Genomic DNA, 18,894 nt, shown 5'->3' on the forward strand with positions numbered 1-18,894 from the left:
GATAACAGAGCAGGATTAGTGGCTAAACTGAATTCTCCTGTATTCTGTTTAAGTAGTTGTAATGGAGGAAGGGATTTGAGAATACTGAAGCTTTGCTTTGTTCAGCTTCTTCTAAGGCCTGCGCCCTTATCCTGATACCTCTCCTGGTCACAGAAATGCTGATGCACACACGCTGTTCTCCTGTGTGGCTACAGGAGCAAAGGAATACACACACAGAGACCTTTTGCCTCCACTGAAATGAATGGAGCAACCTGCACGTGCAAAGCAGCTCCCTGGGCACAGCTGATGCATGCAAGCCTCCGAAATGATATGGCATACAATAGCTTCATCTCCTGAAAGTCAGGAAGTTGTTTTGCATATACAATCAGTATTTTTTTATGCTCTGATACTTTCCTATTTCTCAATTATGTATTTTAGAGCACTTACTGAAATTCACACTGTTAGAAATTTTAAATTGACTCCACAGCTGCTGGTTCTCAGGGCTCTTTTTAAATCATTCTACCAGAACAATGGCCTCAATGAAACAGGTAGGACTCCAAGGGTGATTAAAGTTGAGATCCTTATAATACTAAAACACATTTTTAAAAAGCATGGCGAGAGAATAAAGTTGCGTGAAGACGCAGCTTCATCAGACTCAATACAGTTTAAAACAATGTTTTCGAAAACATACCTCTATATCTTGTATTATCTTTGGGTACAGTGACCTGTAAAATGAATTAGGAGGGCCATCTGTGGGTCTGTTTTTAAACAGGTACTGATCCCTATAATAATAAAAAAGAGAGAGGTGAAATTTTGCGTTTAGAAACAAAAAGCCTTGCAAAAAGCACTAAGGATAAGCAGCAGCAGCAGCAGCAGCCATTAAACCCGCTTACTTGGCACAACAATTGCTCCTATGCCAAGAACAAATCAGGAGCGGAGGGAGTGTGCCCAGTTATGCATGCCTACCTTCCTTGGAGCCCCCCCACCCCCTGCTCATAACCTGGAAGCCGAGTCAGCAGCTGCAGCTCCAACTGTACCTCCAGGGTAAGAACATGTGTGACTGCGGCAGACCTGGAGAGGAACAGGCCTGCATAGCTAGATGTATTGCAACACCCCCCATTTTGCTTTTCCTTCCAGCTCCAGCTCTGCTTCCATAGCAAGAGCAAGGGGGAAGTGAAGGGGAACAGTGCTTGGGGGGCCTGTGCCCCGCGTAGTCCCTCACATAACTTGGAGAGTGTGCAAAGGTATGACTGTTATTTTGGTGGACAAGCTCCAATGTTCATGCTGCAGACTAGATACAATGTCCACATTTAGCTGACGATATGCCCCCACCTAATAGAAATGCACACTTGAGGCAGCTGGCAGAGCTGCTATTTACAGATACTTATTTACAGCACGGAAAGATAGTCCAGGCTAAAGACTGAAAAGGGAATTGGAGCACACAAGCACAAGTTTTTAACTAATATTTGCCATGGCCTAGCCCAGCCTTCCTCAACCTGGTCCCCTCCAGATGTGGACTGCAACTCCCATAATTCCCAGTCAGTGGCCATGCTGGCTGGGAATTATGGGAGTTACAGTCCAACACATCTGGAGGGCACCAGGTTGGGGAAGGCTGGATTGGTCTTTCTATTGAGAGTTCAAGAAGATCCCCATTACTGACCAATCCATATTTTGGGAGTACTTCTGTTTTAAAGGAGAAAGAATGTATGCAAATTGTGCACAGATACATACCAGCCCCTTCTTTCTGACAGCCCCTTCCAGAGCGGGTCGGTTCGTACCATTCTCTCAATAAGCTTCTTCCATAGCATGCCTTCTGAAATAACTCGCTGCCATTCCTTACAAACCAGCTCCGCTGCACAGAGTGACCTGGCATCAAGGTAGGATAGGATATTTTCTGCTATATGATCTAAGCCTTGTTCTACGAAACAAAGAACAGAATTGTCAATCTTATCATAGCAAACCACTCTCTAACCTGCAAATGTATTTCCACACTGTGAAGTTGTATTGCCCCTGGGAACCCAGGGGGCGGGGGCAGGGGGGAATATTACAGCTTTAACCTTTTCTCGATATTTTTGTTCAGCCTAATATTGTGCCATTGTGGATAAATGCCAACTAATAGTGTGCATAAAACATACTTCAGAGCACTATGATTCAATATGGCAAACTAAAGACACCCAAATGATGACTTAGAGGAACTCTTTGGCCTCTGAATGAAAAAGTGCTGATAGATCCAAAAAATGTTATCTGAAGTAAATGCCTGGGCTGGGAACCAGAGAGCCATCTTAAGCATGCCAAAAGGCTTTTCCATTTTCTTTTTTTTTTCTGGGAACACACCCTCCCCCCTCCCCCACATATATATATATAAAAAATTGCTTTTGAAAGTGGTTTGCCATATGGCTAGGGGCCTGCTATCCCAATCCAAAGCTTCCCATCTCCCACCCACACTGCCCCCAGGCATGTGGAACTCGTTCCACAGTTCTCTGGATCCTGGCCGTCATTCTTTATGCACACTGATTATCAGGCCTCAGAGACAAAGCCCTTAAAGTAGGGGCTGGATCAGAATAACTTCTACATGTAACTACAAGTATAAGGTCCCTTTTTCAGAGTATCTGTTTTTAAAGTGACTGAACAACCACACCATCCGCATTTGCTGGTCTTTTCTTACATGTCTAACCTTTGGTCAAAAGTTTAGCACATGAATACACTTGCCTTATCAATTGAGTGAAAGTGTCAACAAGATTGTATTGACCACCAATATTGCCTGCTTTTGATTTTGACCCTCCGACTACTCATGGAACCAAGTGGGATTTTCATAGCTTTTCAGACTCCATTACTGATATTTGAAAAAGCCGTGTTTTTAGTGTCTGTGTTTTTTAACTACTCAGAGCAGTAAAATACTGGCTGGCTAGCAAACTGAAATCTAACCTCAATTGTAGAACACAGACCCAAACTTTTAAAAAATTCTCCCATATCCTTCACATCACTAGAAGGGTAAATCTCGGGGGCAGCCCCCAACCATTGTTCCAACAAGGGGTCTTGTGATAAATAACTTGGGCCAAGGGAAGACCATGGTCTTCTCTACTAGAATATGGGGCACAACTTTCCAAGAAGATAGTTTCAGCTGTTATTGCTATTTGATAAAGCACTTAGCATCAAGTTAGACAACTCCCTGCAAAAATAGCTTGCAGTGCAACGGCTGTCTTATTCATATGTAAGTGTCCAGAATTCACCTTGCTCCTTTATTTCTTCTTACGAGATTACTTAATGGATCTCTTTTAGGGATTCTGAAGCTGCATTATACTAAAGGTATCTCCAGCCAAATGGACTGTTTTCCTCTCCAGTCACATAAATGACTCTCTAGCCATAGGGGGCCTCTATATAACATGTACCGCGCCTTTTGGGATATTCTGTTCCAGAATATGGAGGAATGGAGTCATAGCCCGACTTGCTGCGGATTAGAATGTGTAAAATAAATCTGCGGCAAAAAAATAAAACCACAGAAAAGACAGCCGTATAGAAAACACAACACATTTATTTGCGACAAATTTCTGGGGTAACATTCTTCCTCTTCCCCTCCTGAGAAAGATGGGAGTATTCCCCAGATCAGAGTTTTTGTTTAATGTTTTGTATCTTCCTTTGTGCCTCCTGCTTGGCTGGGTACTAATTTTGTGATGCCATCCCTGCAATATGAACACAGTAGCTGGTGCTACCATCTTGAACTAGACAATCCCCTCTAAAAAAAATTCAACATGCACAAGTCTAGCAACCAATGTTGTGCACATTCTGTGCCAGCATAGGAAAACCACCACATAATTTGGCACTGGCTGCAGAATTCAGTAGCCTGAGAATCTCTCCTTTGATGCTTCAAAAAGTTTCAAACCCTCAGGACTGCACAGAGAGGTTTGGGAAGGTGTGGATAAGGCCCCATCGGAAGCCAGAGAAGAAGCAAGAGTCGGATCCCCAGTGGTCAGTAACGGGGCTTCAGATCTATGACCAGCTTTTTTAACACCCCATGCTTAGAAGCAGAATAAATTCTGAAAAACATACGAGCATTTAGTTATACAAATATTTAGTTTGTATAACCTGCCCACAACTTTTCTTGGCATAGAATGTTATGCACAGAGTACATACAAACCTGTCAATACTCTTCAGGCATCTGAAGAGAAAATTTCAACAGGTGGTTCTGCCCACTCAGGAAGCCATTAGAACAGCTTTTCCCAACCCCTAGGTCTCTCCAGATGTTTTAGTCTACTACTCCCATCAACCCTGGGTATTGCCCATGCTGGCTGGGGCTGATGGGAGCTGGAGCTGTATTAGGATGTAAGCTGAGAGTCCTTTCCAAGCTCTTTGGATCGATAGAGTGAGGCGGGATTTGTTCAGTGAACAAGAAGGGGTACAAGTAAAGTCTGAACAAAGAGCAGGCCCTCAAAATAGCAGACTTGGCTTTTTCTAAATGGTTGTGCTGTTATATGAATATGTATATACAGGTGGGGCTAGAACATGGTCCTAGAAACCCAAAGAATATTTGTGGGGTTTAAAACAGCAAAGAGGAACTCACATTCACTTCCCAGGGTATGTTCAGTAAAGGCATCTGAGAGCAGAATATGGAAGTGCCAGTTAAATGTAACTACTTCTGAGGAAAATTCAGATTGGAATCAGCTTGGCCTCTCTTTGGATTAGTTAAATGACATTTCCATGTTACACTTTCAGTGTGATTTAGCTGAGCACTTTCGTGACAGGTAGGAGTAACACAGAGAATAGCCTACTACCACTATCAGCAGTAAGGCCTTATGTTTCCTAAGTATGACTTCTTGAGTACTGTGCTCTTGCACAATATATAGTTCTGCGGCAAGGAAATCAAAGGGCAAAGCTTCCCCCTCAACATCAATGAAAGAAGAAAGCAAAAGTACCAACCACAAAAGCTATTTGTGTTTTAGTGTGCCAGCGGCATGTAACCAGTACAAGTTTCCATGGTGACTTTATTAGATGGAAAGACGGAAGTGGCAATAAGCTTTTGAGAGATGAGAGAAAAATTTAAAAAATGTTAACAGCTTGTGCATTTCAAAAACAGTTTAATTTCCTTCAGACTTCACAAGCATCCTCTCTCCTGTGGTAAAGCAAAACTGGCACTGAGCAGGTCAAAACAATTCTATAATCCAAAGTTAATGGATGAAACTAAGACTTTATAATGGAAGCGAGCAGCAGCTCACGTTCCAATAGCAACAGTAGAGGTTCGAACACTTGGGTTGCTTATATAGGCTGAGATTGCAGCTTATGAGTAATCAGACCCCAAATTAAAATCCTAAATGCTTTAGTTTCTACAATAATAGTACCTAAACACTTTAGTTTCTACAGCTCAAGGTACTCCAATCCATCTCCTATGGATCTAGGCCAGTAGTGGTATCATATGGGATGTTACCTTCTCTAGCCAGTAAGAAGCAAACCTGCCAGAATCCTGACAGGGCAAGACTAGGGAGTTTTATTGATCTCCAGTTAATTATCTGCACCTAGAAAGTTAGGAGTGTGATGGAAGTCAAGACTGCATAAACATACTGGCCAAAGGACCGCAGAACTAGTTCTGTATATTCAATGAAGCTTTGAACTTGGGTTTCTTGAGTACCGGTAAGCCATGAAACATGACAAACTTCTCTGAAATCCAGGAGAGTTTCTAAAGCACTGTAAGATATGGCATAGGTGTTTGCTGTTCTAAGGGTGTGTGAGTTTTTTTGAAAGTCCCATTGGGTTCAACAGAATCCTTGGGTACTTCTAAAGGAGCTCTTTGGAGTACCTTGCCACTGCTTTTAGTCACCTCTGTTGCCCTGGTGTCCTATCAGCAGTTTTGAGAGACATGATACATTGAGTATTAAGAGGCGTTTTTTTGGGTAATGCTTAAAAATATTATAAATATGCTCAGAAGAAGAGTGATGGTCTAGAGCACCAATGGTCAACTCCTTCCAGCGGAAGGGGGGTGTTAGAGAAGAGAACCACCCTGGCCAAGCTGCTGGGGGGGAGGGGCAGGGTTCCCCCAACCCCTACATTTCCAACTCTACCCTGGAACTGAGAAGTGGGATGGATGTTGGTATGGGGCGCCTGCCAGGTCAAAATCAATGCCATATGCTGTGCTTTTGTCCTGGATAGCCCAAGCCCAAGCAAAAATCACCTGCGGAGTGACATTGCACTAGCCAAAAGCAGCATGTGAGGCTCTGCTTCAGACCTGGCAGGTATTTTGTACCAAGCAACATTAAACTCGAGAGATCCATTTCATTCAGGGAGGGTGCTTGCCAGGACAGAAGCAGTGGGCAAGCTCTTGCCTTGATACTTTAGGCCTGGGTAGCACTGTTTCTTGAGCTAATTTGCTCATGGCCAGGAGTGTGTTTTATCAGCTGTGGCAGATAAGCCAGTTGTATCCCTTCATGGTAAAGACAGAGAGAGAGAGAGAGAGAGAGAGAGAGAGAGAGAGAGAGATCTCATCTGCATACCCTGGTCACCTCTTAGTTCTGCTTCTGTAATGCACTGGATGTAGGTCTCCTTTTGAAGAGGTTGGAAACTTCAATCAGTCCAGCATTCAGCAGCCAGACTGATGTTAACCACATGGAATGCAACACAACAATTTTTAAAGAGTTTCACCAGTTACCAGTTTGTATTTCTGTGCTAAATTCAAGGTCCTGATCCTATCCTTTGAAATCCTTATATAGCCTGGGTCTGGGCTATCTGAGGGGGCATTTACTTTTACATGAACCTTCCTGTTCATGAAGGTCTAGCATTGAGAATGTGCAAGTGCTATCAAAGGTAAAGCTGGCCTCAACAGCTAGTACAGTGTTTTCAGTGGTGACCCAGCATGGATATAATTTGCTGCTATCCAGCAATCCAGGACCTTGAGGTGTGCAGTAGATACTTTTGCTAAACAACAGTTAACCTTTTGCATATTTGCATGTTGGCCGTTTTATCTGGCTACATTTCCATTTTCCTGTTTTGCATTAGTTGTCTGAATTGATTTTCATAATGACCTTGCTCTGCCTTGGATTGTAAAACATTATAGATTGTTTCCAGCTCCAGGAACTTGAAAATTGAAAAGCAGGTTATAAATCCCTGAATAAAGTAATGCTTGTTAATCAGGTTTTAGTTAAATCACTTCCTTTCCTACCACCCTCTCCGTGTTTTTATTTTAACTAAAACACTTTAAACAAAATTTAGCAATTGATCTCAAGAGGAAAACAACCAATCACAGGAAATAAATGCTTGATGACTGATCTAGTGTGGTGATGGATCCCATGTGGAATAGAACTAAAGACTGCCTCTCGACAAGGAAGTCGTTTTACTAAGATTACCAATGAATCTGTGTTTGTTGAATCACCACTTCTATGAACACGGACTCTCTCAGTCTCTGTCTCTCTCTGTATGTGTCTGTTTCTTTGTCCTACTGAGAGAAGGGAACATGTATTGCTTTCTGGGTCGAGTATCTATAAACTGATGGTGACATGGCTGGTGTATAGCATTTATCATCTTATCAGTACTAGACATAAAGGAACAAAAGACAGTACTCTACTCCCAAAAATATGTTCTTTTTTTCAAATAAAGCTTACTTCTGTTTAATATAATCATTTGTTTGCCCCTAGATGCTCAAGCATTCTTACTTAACCCACAAAAGCCCATAGCTGCCCAAAACATATTACTTGATACAAAACAGCTAAATAGCAGAGATGGGAAGGCACCAAAGTTAACCGCAACATTGGCCTCAGCATAAAAAAGTCCTACCCTTCCAGCTATAAAGAAAAAAATGGTTGGGGGCAGATGCTTCACGCTGTTACTTAACTTCGATGCACAATACGTTTGGTCACCCATTGCTCTCTCTGGAACCAGGATGCCAAACCCAAGAACAAATGAGCTAACCCATGTCTAGCTGCTCTCCCATACTGAACAAGGCTTTCAGTCCAAGCCTTTCAATCCAAGTCTAGTTGGCTCAAATACGGACCTAAGTCTTGGGAAGTACCCTATCACAAAGCTCTCTAAGCAGTGGAGCCTAGCAGAAAAAAGGTTACAAAGGCACAATTACAAAGCTCCAGCACTCTCATACTTTCTAGCACAGTTCCTTTCTCATGTTCTGTGAAAAAGTACACTGCAATTAAACTTCCAAAAACTAACCCAGCCCTAAGAGGATTTGAGGCCATCTAAATGCAACACCTGCAGGTCCAATTTCATCTTATGGACCATGTGACACTACATCTTGCCTCAAGCCTGAAGCATATGCCTTCATCACTACAAGCTAACCACAAACTACCTTGACAAGAATAGACTATGCAGACTAAACATTCTACTACCATTTTGGGGGGAGGGAAGTTCAGATCATAATTATCACTTTTTCCACTAAAAAAAAGCCAGAGACCACAAATGTTTTCCATTTTGTGTGTATGCGGACAGGTGCAAAATTCAGAATGGATGGTAGCAAGAGGAAGCTACTTGAGCATTCTTTAAGTGATATGAGACTATCTTTTTCAGAACATTATACTTTAATGCAGCATTACCCGATTATGAGATTAATTCAGAACAGCTGACAAGAATAAATTGCCAAGGCCATTTGTGTGTGTCATAAGCAAGACTATGCAAACATATACATACGTACATACATACATACATGTTATTTGTAAGATTTTAAGACTGCACCAGAACATAAATCTTTCTATGCCAATTAGTAGTTGCTCAGAGTGCTAGTAATAAAATACTACTCTTAAGATCACAAAACTAACCAAGCATTTCACAGAAAATGGAAACAGCTCTTCATACATAATGCACTATTTTGTATTACATACTGAGTTTCATGCATCCCAAAGGAATGATAGACCTTTAATTGCTCAGTGAAGATGAACCGAACAAAACCTTTGTAGCAAGTATATTAAAAGGCCAATGGGGCAGCAGTTAAGGTCAAAATCCTGGTATTTCCCCACCCCCTAATAATCTTTAAAAAATGAAATATTAATTGAAAACTTCAATTTCCAAAGTGTAACAAATATTATTAAAGATTCTAAATATTAATGGGAGGTTAAAGAAATCTTTAAGTAATAAGTAGGAAGTAAGTAACTGCTTATTACTTAAGTAAGTAACTGCTTATTACTTAAGTAATAAGTAATAAAGTAATCTTAAGTAACAAGATTATTACTTGAGACAGGTTAAGAGTTAAATAATAAAACAGCACTACAGACAAACTAGGCCTAAGCAATCTCAAGGGCTTCTTGTTCTTGATGGTCTAATATTTCCATTCAAAAAGCTGTGGAGAGGGGTGTAGAAGAACAAATAACTTTGTTGGCTCAGACAAGGTGTAAGGTTTAAGGACTACTGAATTGGTGTGGCCCATATATGTCAAAGGCTCACACACTCAGAATATAGGTTTAGGCAAACTTTATTCCCCTTCACCAATGGGAACATAGTTAAATGTGTCTATTCTAGTACTGGGTTAATGGGTTGATAGTACAAGACAAGCCATTTGAACAAACAAATGTACAATTCAAGTCTTCGATTTGATACTGCTCAAATCATTACATGGTTCAAGCCTAGCAGGGAATGATCTTGGTGGCTTCTGTTGACAAGAAATACTTGTTGAAATGCAGCCCACCTGCAAGAATACACATGAGAACAAACTCAGTTTTGTGTGGATGAGAAATTGTAATGTCTGAACCAGTCCTATGATCAATTTCCTTACAGGACTGGAAGGAAGGAGTTTGTCCTATGGGTGAAACACACTGTTTTGTTTTTATTTTACTCAGGTGTGGTGAATAAAGTAACATTTTTGTGTCAATAGCCCCAGTATACAGAAACCAATTTGCAATTTTATAAGGGGGGTGTTGTTTGTTTTTAGAAGACTAAGATCAGATTCAATTCTGAAGATTTTGCAGACCTCATGGCTATAAAGAAAATCTATATATTCCATACCAAGAGACCATTCAACATGGATAAGACAGAGAAGGCCACACAGATGAAAAGGTCAGGGATTAACAAATGGGTAATGGGGATATAGCAGGGAAAAATCAAAGAGGAGTAGAGGCAGTTCAGAAAAAAAATGATTTAATTAAATGGAAAAGGCTTTTGAAGAACTGAGCACTGAGGAGAGCCTTGAAGGGGGAAGGATGTGGCTTAAGCGTGGGGAGATTTAGTTCCAGGTAAAGGAAAGAAACCCAAGAAAACAGGACTGGGGAAAAGGAGACTTAATAGCAGATGAACTTATTATGTACAGTGGAGAGAATAAGGAAAAGCAAGGGAGGAGATGGGATAGAATAATGGAGAGATTTAGAAGAAGGGAGCAGATGATTAACACTGATGCACACCATAACTGGGAGCCAGTGCATCATCATGGGGGCCGACCCTCTAGCATAGCCCAGTTCAAATTAATTTCTTCAAGTTATCCCATTATCACTCCTATAGAACTGTTCTTGGTCAAACGTTTTAGGAAGATACTTAAGATCTCCCTCAGAGCACCTCCTGAAGATACATTATAAGAACAAACTTCCCTATTTTATCTCTCTCTTTAGAACATCACTGTAGGTACGCAGGAGTCCCAGTAACTTTGGGAATGACAAGCAGATGTTTAGGATGGGCAAAGCAAAAGCAACTTGTTCAAGATCACAGACAGAATTTCTGCAAACTCAACTAAAGCTTGCCAGCCCACTGCCAACCACAAGGCTCCTTTTTTGTCAGTGCATCTAACAGTGATGTTGAATTCCACACTTAACAAATGTATGGGTCATTTCCTTTAAATAAGACATTCAGTTCTGAAACAAAACAGCCAGAAAAGAACATCAATGCGACTAGTTTTTAAATCATGGACCAAAAGCATGAAAACCAAAATAGTAAATTAGCTGAAAGGGCAGGCAGCTTGTTTTCCTCTGAACCAGTTTTTAACAACAGCTAGGAAACATAACAGTGAATAAAATGCAGCAGCAGGCTTTGTATACCAAATGTTGCATGTAGGTTTGTGTACAGGAAGACGCTTAAGGTAAGTTTGCACTACAGATACTCCCATTTAAAACACACACACACATCCCACAGTCTATGTTTAGATGGAACAATACTGGCATCCAGTGGCCACTGCCATTATTCAGACAAAACTGACGAAGGTGCATCAAAATATGCAACATACTGACTCCATTAACAAGTAATATTAGGTCACAGCAGAGCGCACAACCTATGTTTATATTTATTTTCCTAGGTATGATTCAACTTACCTGGTAAAGCAGTGATGAAATCCCTTTGCAACATGGGCTTTAAGTAAGAATTAATATGTCCATGCTGATAGTGACACATTCGTGAAATAAGGTGTTCCACAAATTCAACCTGATCTGATTCAGACCACTGGTCAAAATATTTAATACACAAGTCTTTTTCCTTTTCGTAGTTTCCTTCAGATGGTCGTTTCCTTGAGACTATCACAGATGAAGTTCCATTGCTTATCTGTTTTTTTTAGGAACACAAAATGCAAAATTAAACATTGGCATATCAAGCTTCACTTTAACTTTTAGAACATTAGAGATATGTCTAATGACATTGTGCTGGTATTCAAGTGACAAAATTACTGTACAGAACTTAGGGTGCAATCCTATGCATGCTTGGACAGAAAAAAGTCCTACAACTCCCAGCATGGCTGGCTGGGGAATGCTGAGTGTTGTAGGAGTTTTTTCTGTCTAAACATGCATAGGATCGTGCCCTTAATCATCCTCCAAGTTGCTACTAAACAGCCACTGGTGCACTTTTTCCCTATTCTGGATCAGAGTTTTCCCATCCAACATTAATTTGTACACCACTTGGAACAGTCTTTCTCCATTTCATTTCCATTTGGTTACTATCATGATGTTTAGCATATGAATTACCGTCACTAAATTTATTCTTTTTTTCAATCATAGAACAAAGTTCTGCACTTCACACTAGCAACAGTTTAAGATCAGGGCTTTCTGATGAGAATTAAAATCCTTGCTTATTTATCACTGTGTTTATACAAAAAAACAAAAACAAAAAGCAGCTAGTTAAGAGGCTAGGTAAGCTTCCAGCCATTAACATTTACCACATGAGCAATGTACAAAAGTTCTGCAACAACTTGATCCAATTTCATACAGCCAAGCGACTATAAGAGCCGCAGGTTGTCACAGAAAGAACATGTTTTTGAGTAAAGCTGACCCTGAACAGATCAGGCGAGCTACCAAATGAAACATCTGAGTGCATATGGAAATTGCATTAAGCCAAGCACCAAACGACCATCCTAACTTGACAATCTGTATGTGCAAATTGTTCTAGTCTCTACAAGGGGATCTACAAAAAATGTTATCCAGCAGAGACAGGAGAGCTGTTAATTTATTTTTACAGCTATTAATCTTGGTGCACTAAAAGCAGTGTGTCCGTGTTATTTCCTAATCTTTGTTGAGAATTTCTATCATTGCACTCACAGCACCATCTAGTGACCGCAGAGAACTATGATCACTGATGCAAAGGCATAACAGATACTCAACAATCTGTGAAGGTAAAGGGAAGCCAGAATGTGACACGGTCTGCACAAAACGCCAATTCCTGGGTTAAACAACCCATGAATTGACGGGGCTACACAGGAGTGAGCAAGTGCACTGCCTCCTGCCCACTCACCAGATCTGCTTTTCATCCACTTTGCTAAACAATCGAGGTACAATGAAACAACCCAGAGCTTTAACCCAACAACAAACCATGGGTTCAAACTCTGGGCTGTTTAAGCCGGGTTTGGCCATCACAACTGAAAACCCAGGAATGGGGCAGTCCTGAGCTGTTAGCAAGATGGATGCAAAGAAGTGGTGAGCAGGCGGGAGGCTTGGCCCTGACAACCCGTGGTTTAAACAACCAAAATTCAATGTCTACAGAGAAAAGGTGAATCCACAGTATAGACACACTAGACAGTGTCTTGAATTGCTGAATACCCACAGAGAAATGGGAGATTAGCCCACTGGGGCTTCACAGGTCAAGCAAGAACATTTACTCATTCTGTCCAGTTTTGAACTTGCAGAAAATGCCTCCTAAAGTGTATAAACATGAACCTTACAGCTGCTCCTTGATCCAATGATATACTAAATAAAATCAGCATTATGGAAAACACTTATAAAGCAGCTATGCAATTTACACTTGACTGGGAGAAGTAGCAGTTGTCACCCATGCACACCTTCACCCACCCACTATCCCACCACCATGGCAATAAGCTACACTTCTTGGTCAGGAAAATACAGATCATCTGCTTGCAGCTCTCTCTTTTGGCCTTAAAGAGATACGGTAAAGCACCAAAAATGTAGCTGCTATAGGGTTGCATGTCCTGTGTTGCCCCACTTTCCCGACAAAGCAGCTAGTGTCACATGCACACAACACTACTTCACCCACCCATTGAGAAATGCCAAGTGGTGGCAATGCAATGAATGTACCTGTTTGTTTCCACAGGGGCTGCATTTGTAGCTGAGCCAGCTGTTATTTCTGCCAAAAGCAACAAAAACAAGTATTTTGGCCAAAACAACAGCGATGCTGTGATTAGCAAAAGTCCCAGTTACAAACCTTCCAAAAATAAGATGAAACTCATAATAATTTATCTTATTTGTCTGCATTTCCATAACCCCTATCCTGTAGCCTAGGGCTGCACACCCTGCAGACCTCCAGGTCCTTTACTACAGCCTCCTCCACAAGGATGTCTTGACCCCCTGCCACCACCAAATCCCCCCCCAAATAATTTCCCTGTTGCCTGTACTTTCCACTCCTTCCCCCAGAGATCCTCATACAGATCGCTGTTTCCCTGACACTGCTAGCAGTGAGGAAAGAACGATCTGTATCAGTATTGCTAAGGTGTGGGTGCACGCGAGCCCTTGCTGTAGACTATCAAGAAACCCACAAAGGTTGAATTATAACAACACAGAGCCAGAACTTCAAATGAAGTATTGCTGAAATGTTGAGACAGCTCTCAGTTCTAAGGAAATTATCTGGTAAGCTCTTGCTTATGCTAAAATTCAGAGCGTACCAAGAGCATCTGAAGATACTACACAGCTGGGTAAATGCCCAAGGCAATCGTATCCTTCTTTACTCACTCTTTCAGGAATTTAATGCATTTTACAGCATATACTACAATACTCTATTGGGGATTTGGGGGGAGGGAGAAGAAGAGAAGCAGACCTACCTGCCACAGTGTGTTTTTCTTTGGAGACTCATCTTCATTTTGATCCTCCATTACTGATGTGTTCTAAGGAACAGAAACATAAGCTGAATTTTCTTCTGCATGTATACCTCTGCATGTAAAATCTTGTGCCAATTTCGAAAAGCAAGCCCCCAAATTAGACAGTCCTACTTTTAATAATTATAGGATACACATAATAGTTGAGTTTCTAATTGCTGATACCTAGCTAGTTAGATTCACCATGAATTGAAGGATTGAACAGTAAACCAAAGAATATGGAATAAACAGTAATGGAATTTCTTTGTCCATTTGTCATCTTTTTTTTAGTGGAAAGTCCATTTTGGACTGGATTTCTGGGGACAGGGGAGAAAAATCACTTGATTCAGATTTTCATGCAAACCGACCTAATTTGCACTTCCTATTTATTTATTTATTTCATTTCTATACCTTCTCCGAATTTTGGATACAGTTCTCCGATTTAAAAAATGAGTACAAAAATGCCTACATTATGAGAAATGTACTGAAAAATTAAGAGACCTCCCTTATATGAAAATAAAGGAATTTTTTAAAAAAACCTTAACTTATAATAAAATTACTGAACCTATATAGTACTGTCTCCTTTACACAGATCCTTCCCAGTACCAGATTTAAGATCCACACTTATATTTCAGGCTACACTGTTTAAAATGTGACTATTTTAATAAATCAAATTAGTTCGTAAAGCTGGAGACCAAAGCAAGCGAGTAATAACTTATTTGGGAGTAACAAGTTATTTGGGAAAGTCCATCTTGGCCATTCTACAGAACAGGAGAGATTGTCCTAAAGCCAAATGCATCCCTCCTTGCACCCCTTTTCATGCACTATTTTGACACAAAGTCTCCTCTCCACCCTTGGCTAATCATGTGACTGCTAAGGGCTAAACTCCATGTGACATTACTTGTGTGTTTAAACAAGCGTGCATTATCTAGTTGTTTAGTTGTATTTATTTATTGCAGTTTTAAACCACACAATAACCAAAGTTCTGTGGGTGGTGTACAGATAAAATTTGTTATGGAGAAAAAGCAGCCATGGAACGCCAGTCCAGAACATGCTTTTGATCTGGAGCATGCCCTCCGATCTGGAAATGGAGCATGCACTGCACCACTTGTCTCCTGAAACTAGTCCTTCTTGGTTACTTCCCCCAGCTCCTGAACAGCACCTTTGGGGGCAAATAGCAGCCAGGTAGAGGGCTATTTTCAGCAATCTGGATCAGATGCATGATCGGGATTGGGCTGCTCCCTCCCCCCTCAGCTGCTTCATTTCCAAAAGCAAAGTCACTATGTTACACACGTTTGCTTAAACACGTGATTAATGGCACATGTAGTTTGGCCCTAAGATGGCTTTCAAAGAAGAATCACAGTTCCAAATGGAGATAATTTTTATGATCGAATCTCTACCTCATTTCTTCCTTTTCTCAACAGTGTGGACATTGTTGTTGCAAGTTCATAAATTTGGCCTACTAAGGAAAATCAGCTTCACTGGTGCACACACAAGATATACCAGCCTGCCTACATAAAGCTAATGTGCATGGCTGAGTGCACTCTGTGCTAAAAATAATAATTCTGAACCCAATGTAAGCCAAAAGAACTATGCAGGGCACTAAAACTCCGCCCCCAGTTCACCAGAAATCCTACAAATCCTGATGGCTTTTAAGGTTCCACCAAACATTACCCACACACTTTCAAATCTATCTTCATTTTCACTTGCTGTTGTGGCTGGCAAATTCTCATCAAGTGAGAAAATAAATAACTATTAAGCCTCTTATGCGATATGAACCCAGTCCTCTGCTTAGGCTCACATACTATCTTTTCTTCCTGGCTGTTACTACTGTGACTGAAGGTTTCTCACAATTCCCCAGGAACTTTTCAAAGGTCGTTTTCCCATCTGGAAAGCTTCTACCTTTCCAATTTTCTAATTCAGGTTCCGGAAATATAGTGCATGGATCCTCTTAAGAAGTAAACTTGCCCTTATACTCAGAACCAATTGACACACCTGGTCATGCCATTGACACAAGTGCTCATTCAGAGATGAGGTAGGATAGGAATTAGCAACCTGGTGGCCCGCCCAGAAGCCAAATCCAGCTGAGTGGTGCCAAATGCCAGTCCCAGAGGAAAGAGGGTGTGGACAGGCAGCATCTGTGGCAATGGGGTTTAGCAGCCATCAGGCCCTGTTGGGGAGAAGACCTTGGCGCATTCTCCCTTAAATCCCTGCTCCAGTTGTGGCCCTCCAGCAAGACTTAATGTTGACCAGGAGTTTTAAGATTTCCCACTTTGCTATGCAGTGACTGATGATCTTGAAAAATCCAGGCTGGAGAGATAAGATCCAGCACTCTGCTCATCTAGAACATAGTCCATGGGTAGGCAAACTGATATCATCCAGATGATTTTGACTACAGCTCTCAAAATCCTTGAACATCTGCTATGCTGGCTGGAATGATGGGTTGTAGGGCATCAGGTTGCCGACTCCTGCTGCAGCTCTACATCCAGATCAGTGCTGAGATCTGCTGTTGATACTTTATGCCAGGATTACTCCTGGCCAGACAGCTATGTGGGCACTGATGGAGATAGCCTTAAGAGCTAAAGCAAGTGTAAGTTTGAAGGGCCATGGCTTGGTGGTAGAGCACATGCTATGCAGAAGGTTTGTGGTTCAATTCCCATCATCTCCATGCAGAACTAGGAAAGACTCCTGCAGAAACCTTGGAGAGCTGCTGCCAGTCAGTGTTGACAACACTAGGCTAGACGGACCAATGTTCTGACTCAGGATACGGCAGCTTACTATGTTCCCGCAAGATGGAACACTCTCTTCCACCAAGTGACTCTGAGCAAAGTGCAGGTGTGTGGCTGCTGGTGGTCTATGCTCTGTGCTATACTAAGACTGTGTGTGCTTATGCAGAGACTATTAGTGAGGTACTGCCTGTCTTACTCTTGCACTGTTTCTGGGCCTTGCGGCCCCACTCTTCTTGGAGATATTTTTGGGGAGGTGTTTTTGTTTTTTTTTTAAACAGTAAACTGATCATTAGGTAGTAAGTACACATTTGCCCCTTGAGCAAATTCCACTGGTCCTAAGGCACAGTTGGAGGTGGTAGTTGTGTGAGTGGAAGGTGACAAGGCACTGCATTCTTGCACCAGTGCCTCCGTTGTGGCCAGAACTGAAATTGTCTTTTGAGGTCACACCCGCAGCCTCAACTGCCCTGTGTGGCTTGAAAAGCTGGCTGGAAAGAGATTAGCTAAGCTGAATCATGGGAAGAGGGCCTTTCTGCTGCAGAGCGGCTCAGCTCCCAATGCCAAGGTCTGGGAAACTGAAAGAATGTTGTGAATCAGTCATCACTGCAGTGTATGCTGTGGTACTAAGTGTAGGTGAAATTATCTAGATAGGTAGATGGAACAAAGCTATGATCCTTTTTCCACAGAAAACCAAGCCTTTTATTTTTGCCTCCCAGACCAAATTTCCCAGCAGCAGGGAGATGTTGCTGGGAAGCACCAGCTTGCCTTCATTTTGTCCTCACACTTCCCATCGTGTCTCACCATTTCCATCTTGTCTGTACAAGCCAGCAGACAAGAGCTGGCTATATGCTGTTGTGTTGCCCTGGCCGTGGGCTTCGACCTCTTAATTTAGAGGTGCCAAGATAAATCAGATTCCAAGGTTTACTCACAAGGAGACTTTATTGGGTAACTTACAGCACACAGGCGTATCCAGTGGTTGGATCAGACTGCTTCTCTGAACCACGAACCATTGGGTCAAATGGGTTTTATACAATACATGTTAGCAGTATAACAGCAGCAAGCACCCCTTAGCGTTCATTCCCAGCATAAACTAACAGCACTTGGTTCTTGGCACAGCCATCTGTAAACAAACTTCCCTTCCCAGGAAGAATGCCTGAAAACACTCTCACTCATTAGTATGGAATGTGCTAGGCCGCACTACCCCTTTGAATCATCTTCACATGGTCAGAGGCTTACTAGCAAGGAAATTGCAACAATAATGAACTTAAGCAACCATTATGGATCTCCAGGCCCCTCTAACACTACAAATGACTTGGCTACGCTCCTGGGGCCAATACAGCTGAGTTTGCAGGACCAGTCCCCATCCTTTACTGACTTGGACAAGAGAACATCCTGGCCCTCTATGCCTTGAATGAAGGAGCTTTTGGACACACAAAAGCTAAAGTCCCCCACATCCGAATGCAAACAGGCCATTACTCATGCTACTCATTAATTGTTTATTGAGAGCTCTGATTGAGTTCTTGTGTGATTTTCCAAACACCATAACACACCCAATCCAGAGTCTAGCACTTTCTATTCAGAAAAGTGCAGACAACTGATCTACCCTTTTGTTCCCCTAGAAAATCCCCTTTCAGTTGTCACTCTGATCTTGGACCCCTAAGCTCATTGTTCTTCACTCTTCAAGCATTCTTCATTCTTTCCTGTCTTTCATCATGTGTGTGTTTTTTGTCCCTCATTCTCTGCCTGTTGCTGCCATGCCAGTGAGAGGTCATGCTGGCTCCTACACTGCCCATGACCCTCTCCTCTTTCCAAAGATCCCATTTAGGTCTGGCAGGCAGCTAGTGTGCTGGACCTACTTTAGGGGGAGGCTAGCCAAAGTGGGGGAACAGGGGAGGAAACGGTCTGTTTACTGCTGCCACTGCCTTGCCTTGGAGGGCAGGGGGGAGGAAGCAAGTGTGTGTGAAACTCACACAGCTCTCCTGAACTTTATTTTGAGTGTGG

General features: G+C 41.9%; 1 protein-coding gene across 15 annotated transcripts in view; it reads right to left on the bottom strand.

Moving 5' to 3' along the window:
- The window catches only part of FBXW11 (F-box and WD repeat domain containing 11), a 99,616-nt gene that overhangs the window by 23,881 nt on the left and 56,841 nt on the right, over positions 1-18,894 (bottom strand). For 14 of the 15 annotated variants that reach the window (XM_084825627.1, XM_084825576.1, XM_084825678.1 and 11 more), the window contains 4 exons: positions 14,135-14,197; positions 11,193-11,418; positions 1,711-1,897; positions 671-761 (listed from right to left, as the gene is read on the bottom strand). In XM_084825627.1, the coding sequence (XP_084681753.1) occupies positions 671-761; positions 1,711-1,897; positions 11,193-11,418; positions 14,135-14,197 (567 nt within the window). Of the gene's footprint in view, positions 1-670; positions 762-1,710; positions 1,898-11,192; positions 11,419-13,394; positions 13,665-14,134; positions 14,198-18,894 lie in introns of those variants that run through there. The other variant, XM_084825586.1, reaches the window with a different exon arrangement.

The sequence above is a fragment of the Heloderma suspectum genome, chromosome 1 (assembly GCF_057233095.1).
Source record: "Heloderma suspectum isolate Gila_16-S chromosome 1, 16-S_ref, whole genome shotgun sequence".
Classification (NCBI taxonomy): domain Eukaryota; kingdom Metazoa; phylum Chordata; class Lepidosauria; order Squamata; family Helodermatidae; genus Heloderma; species Heloderma suspectum.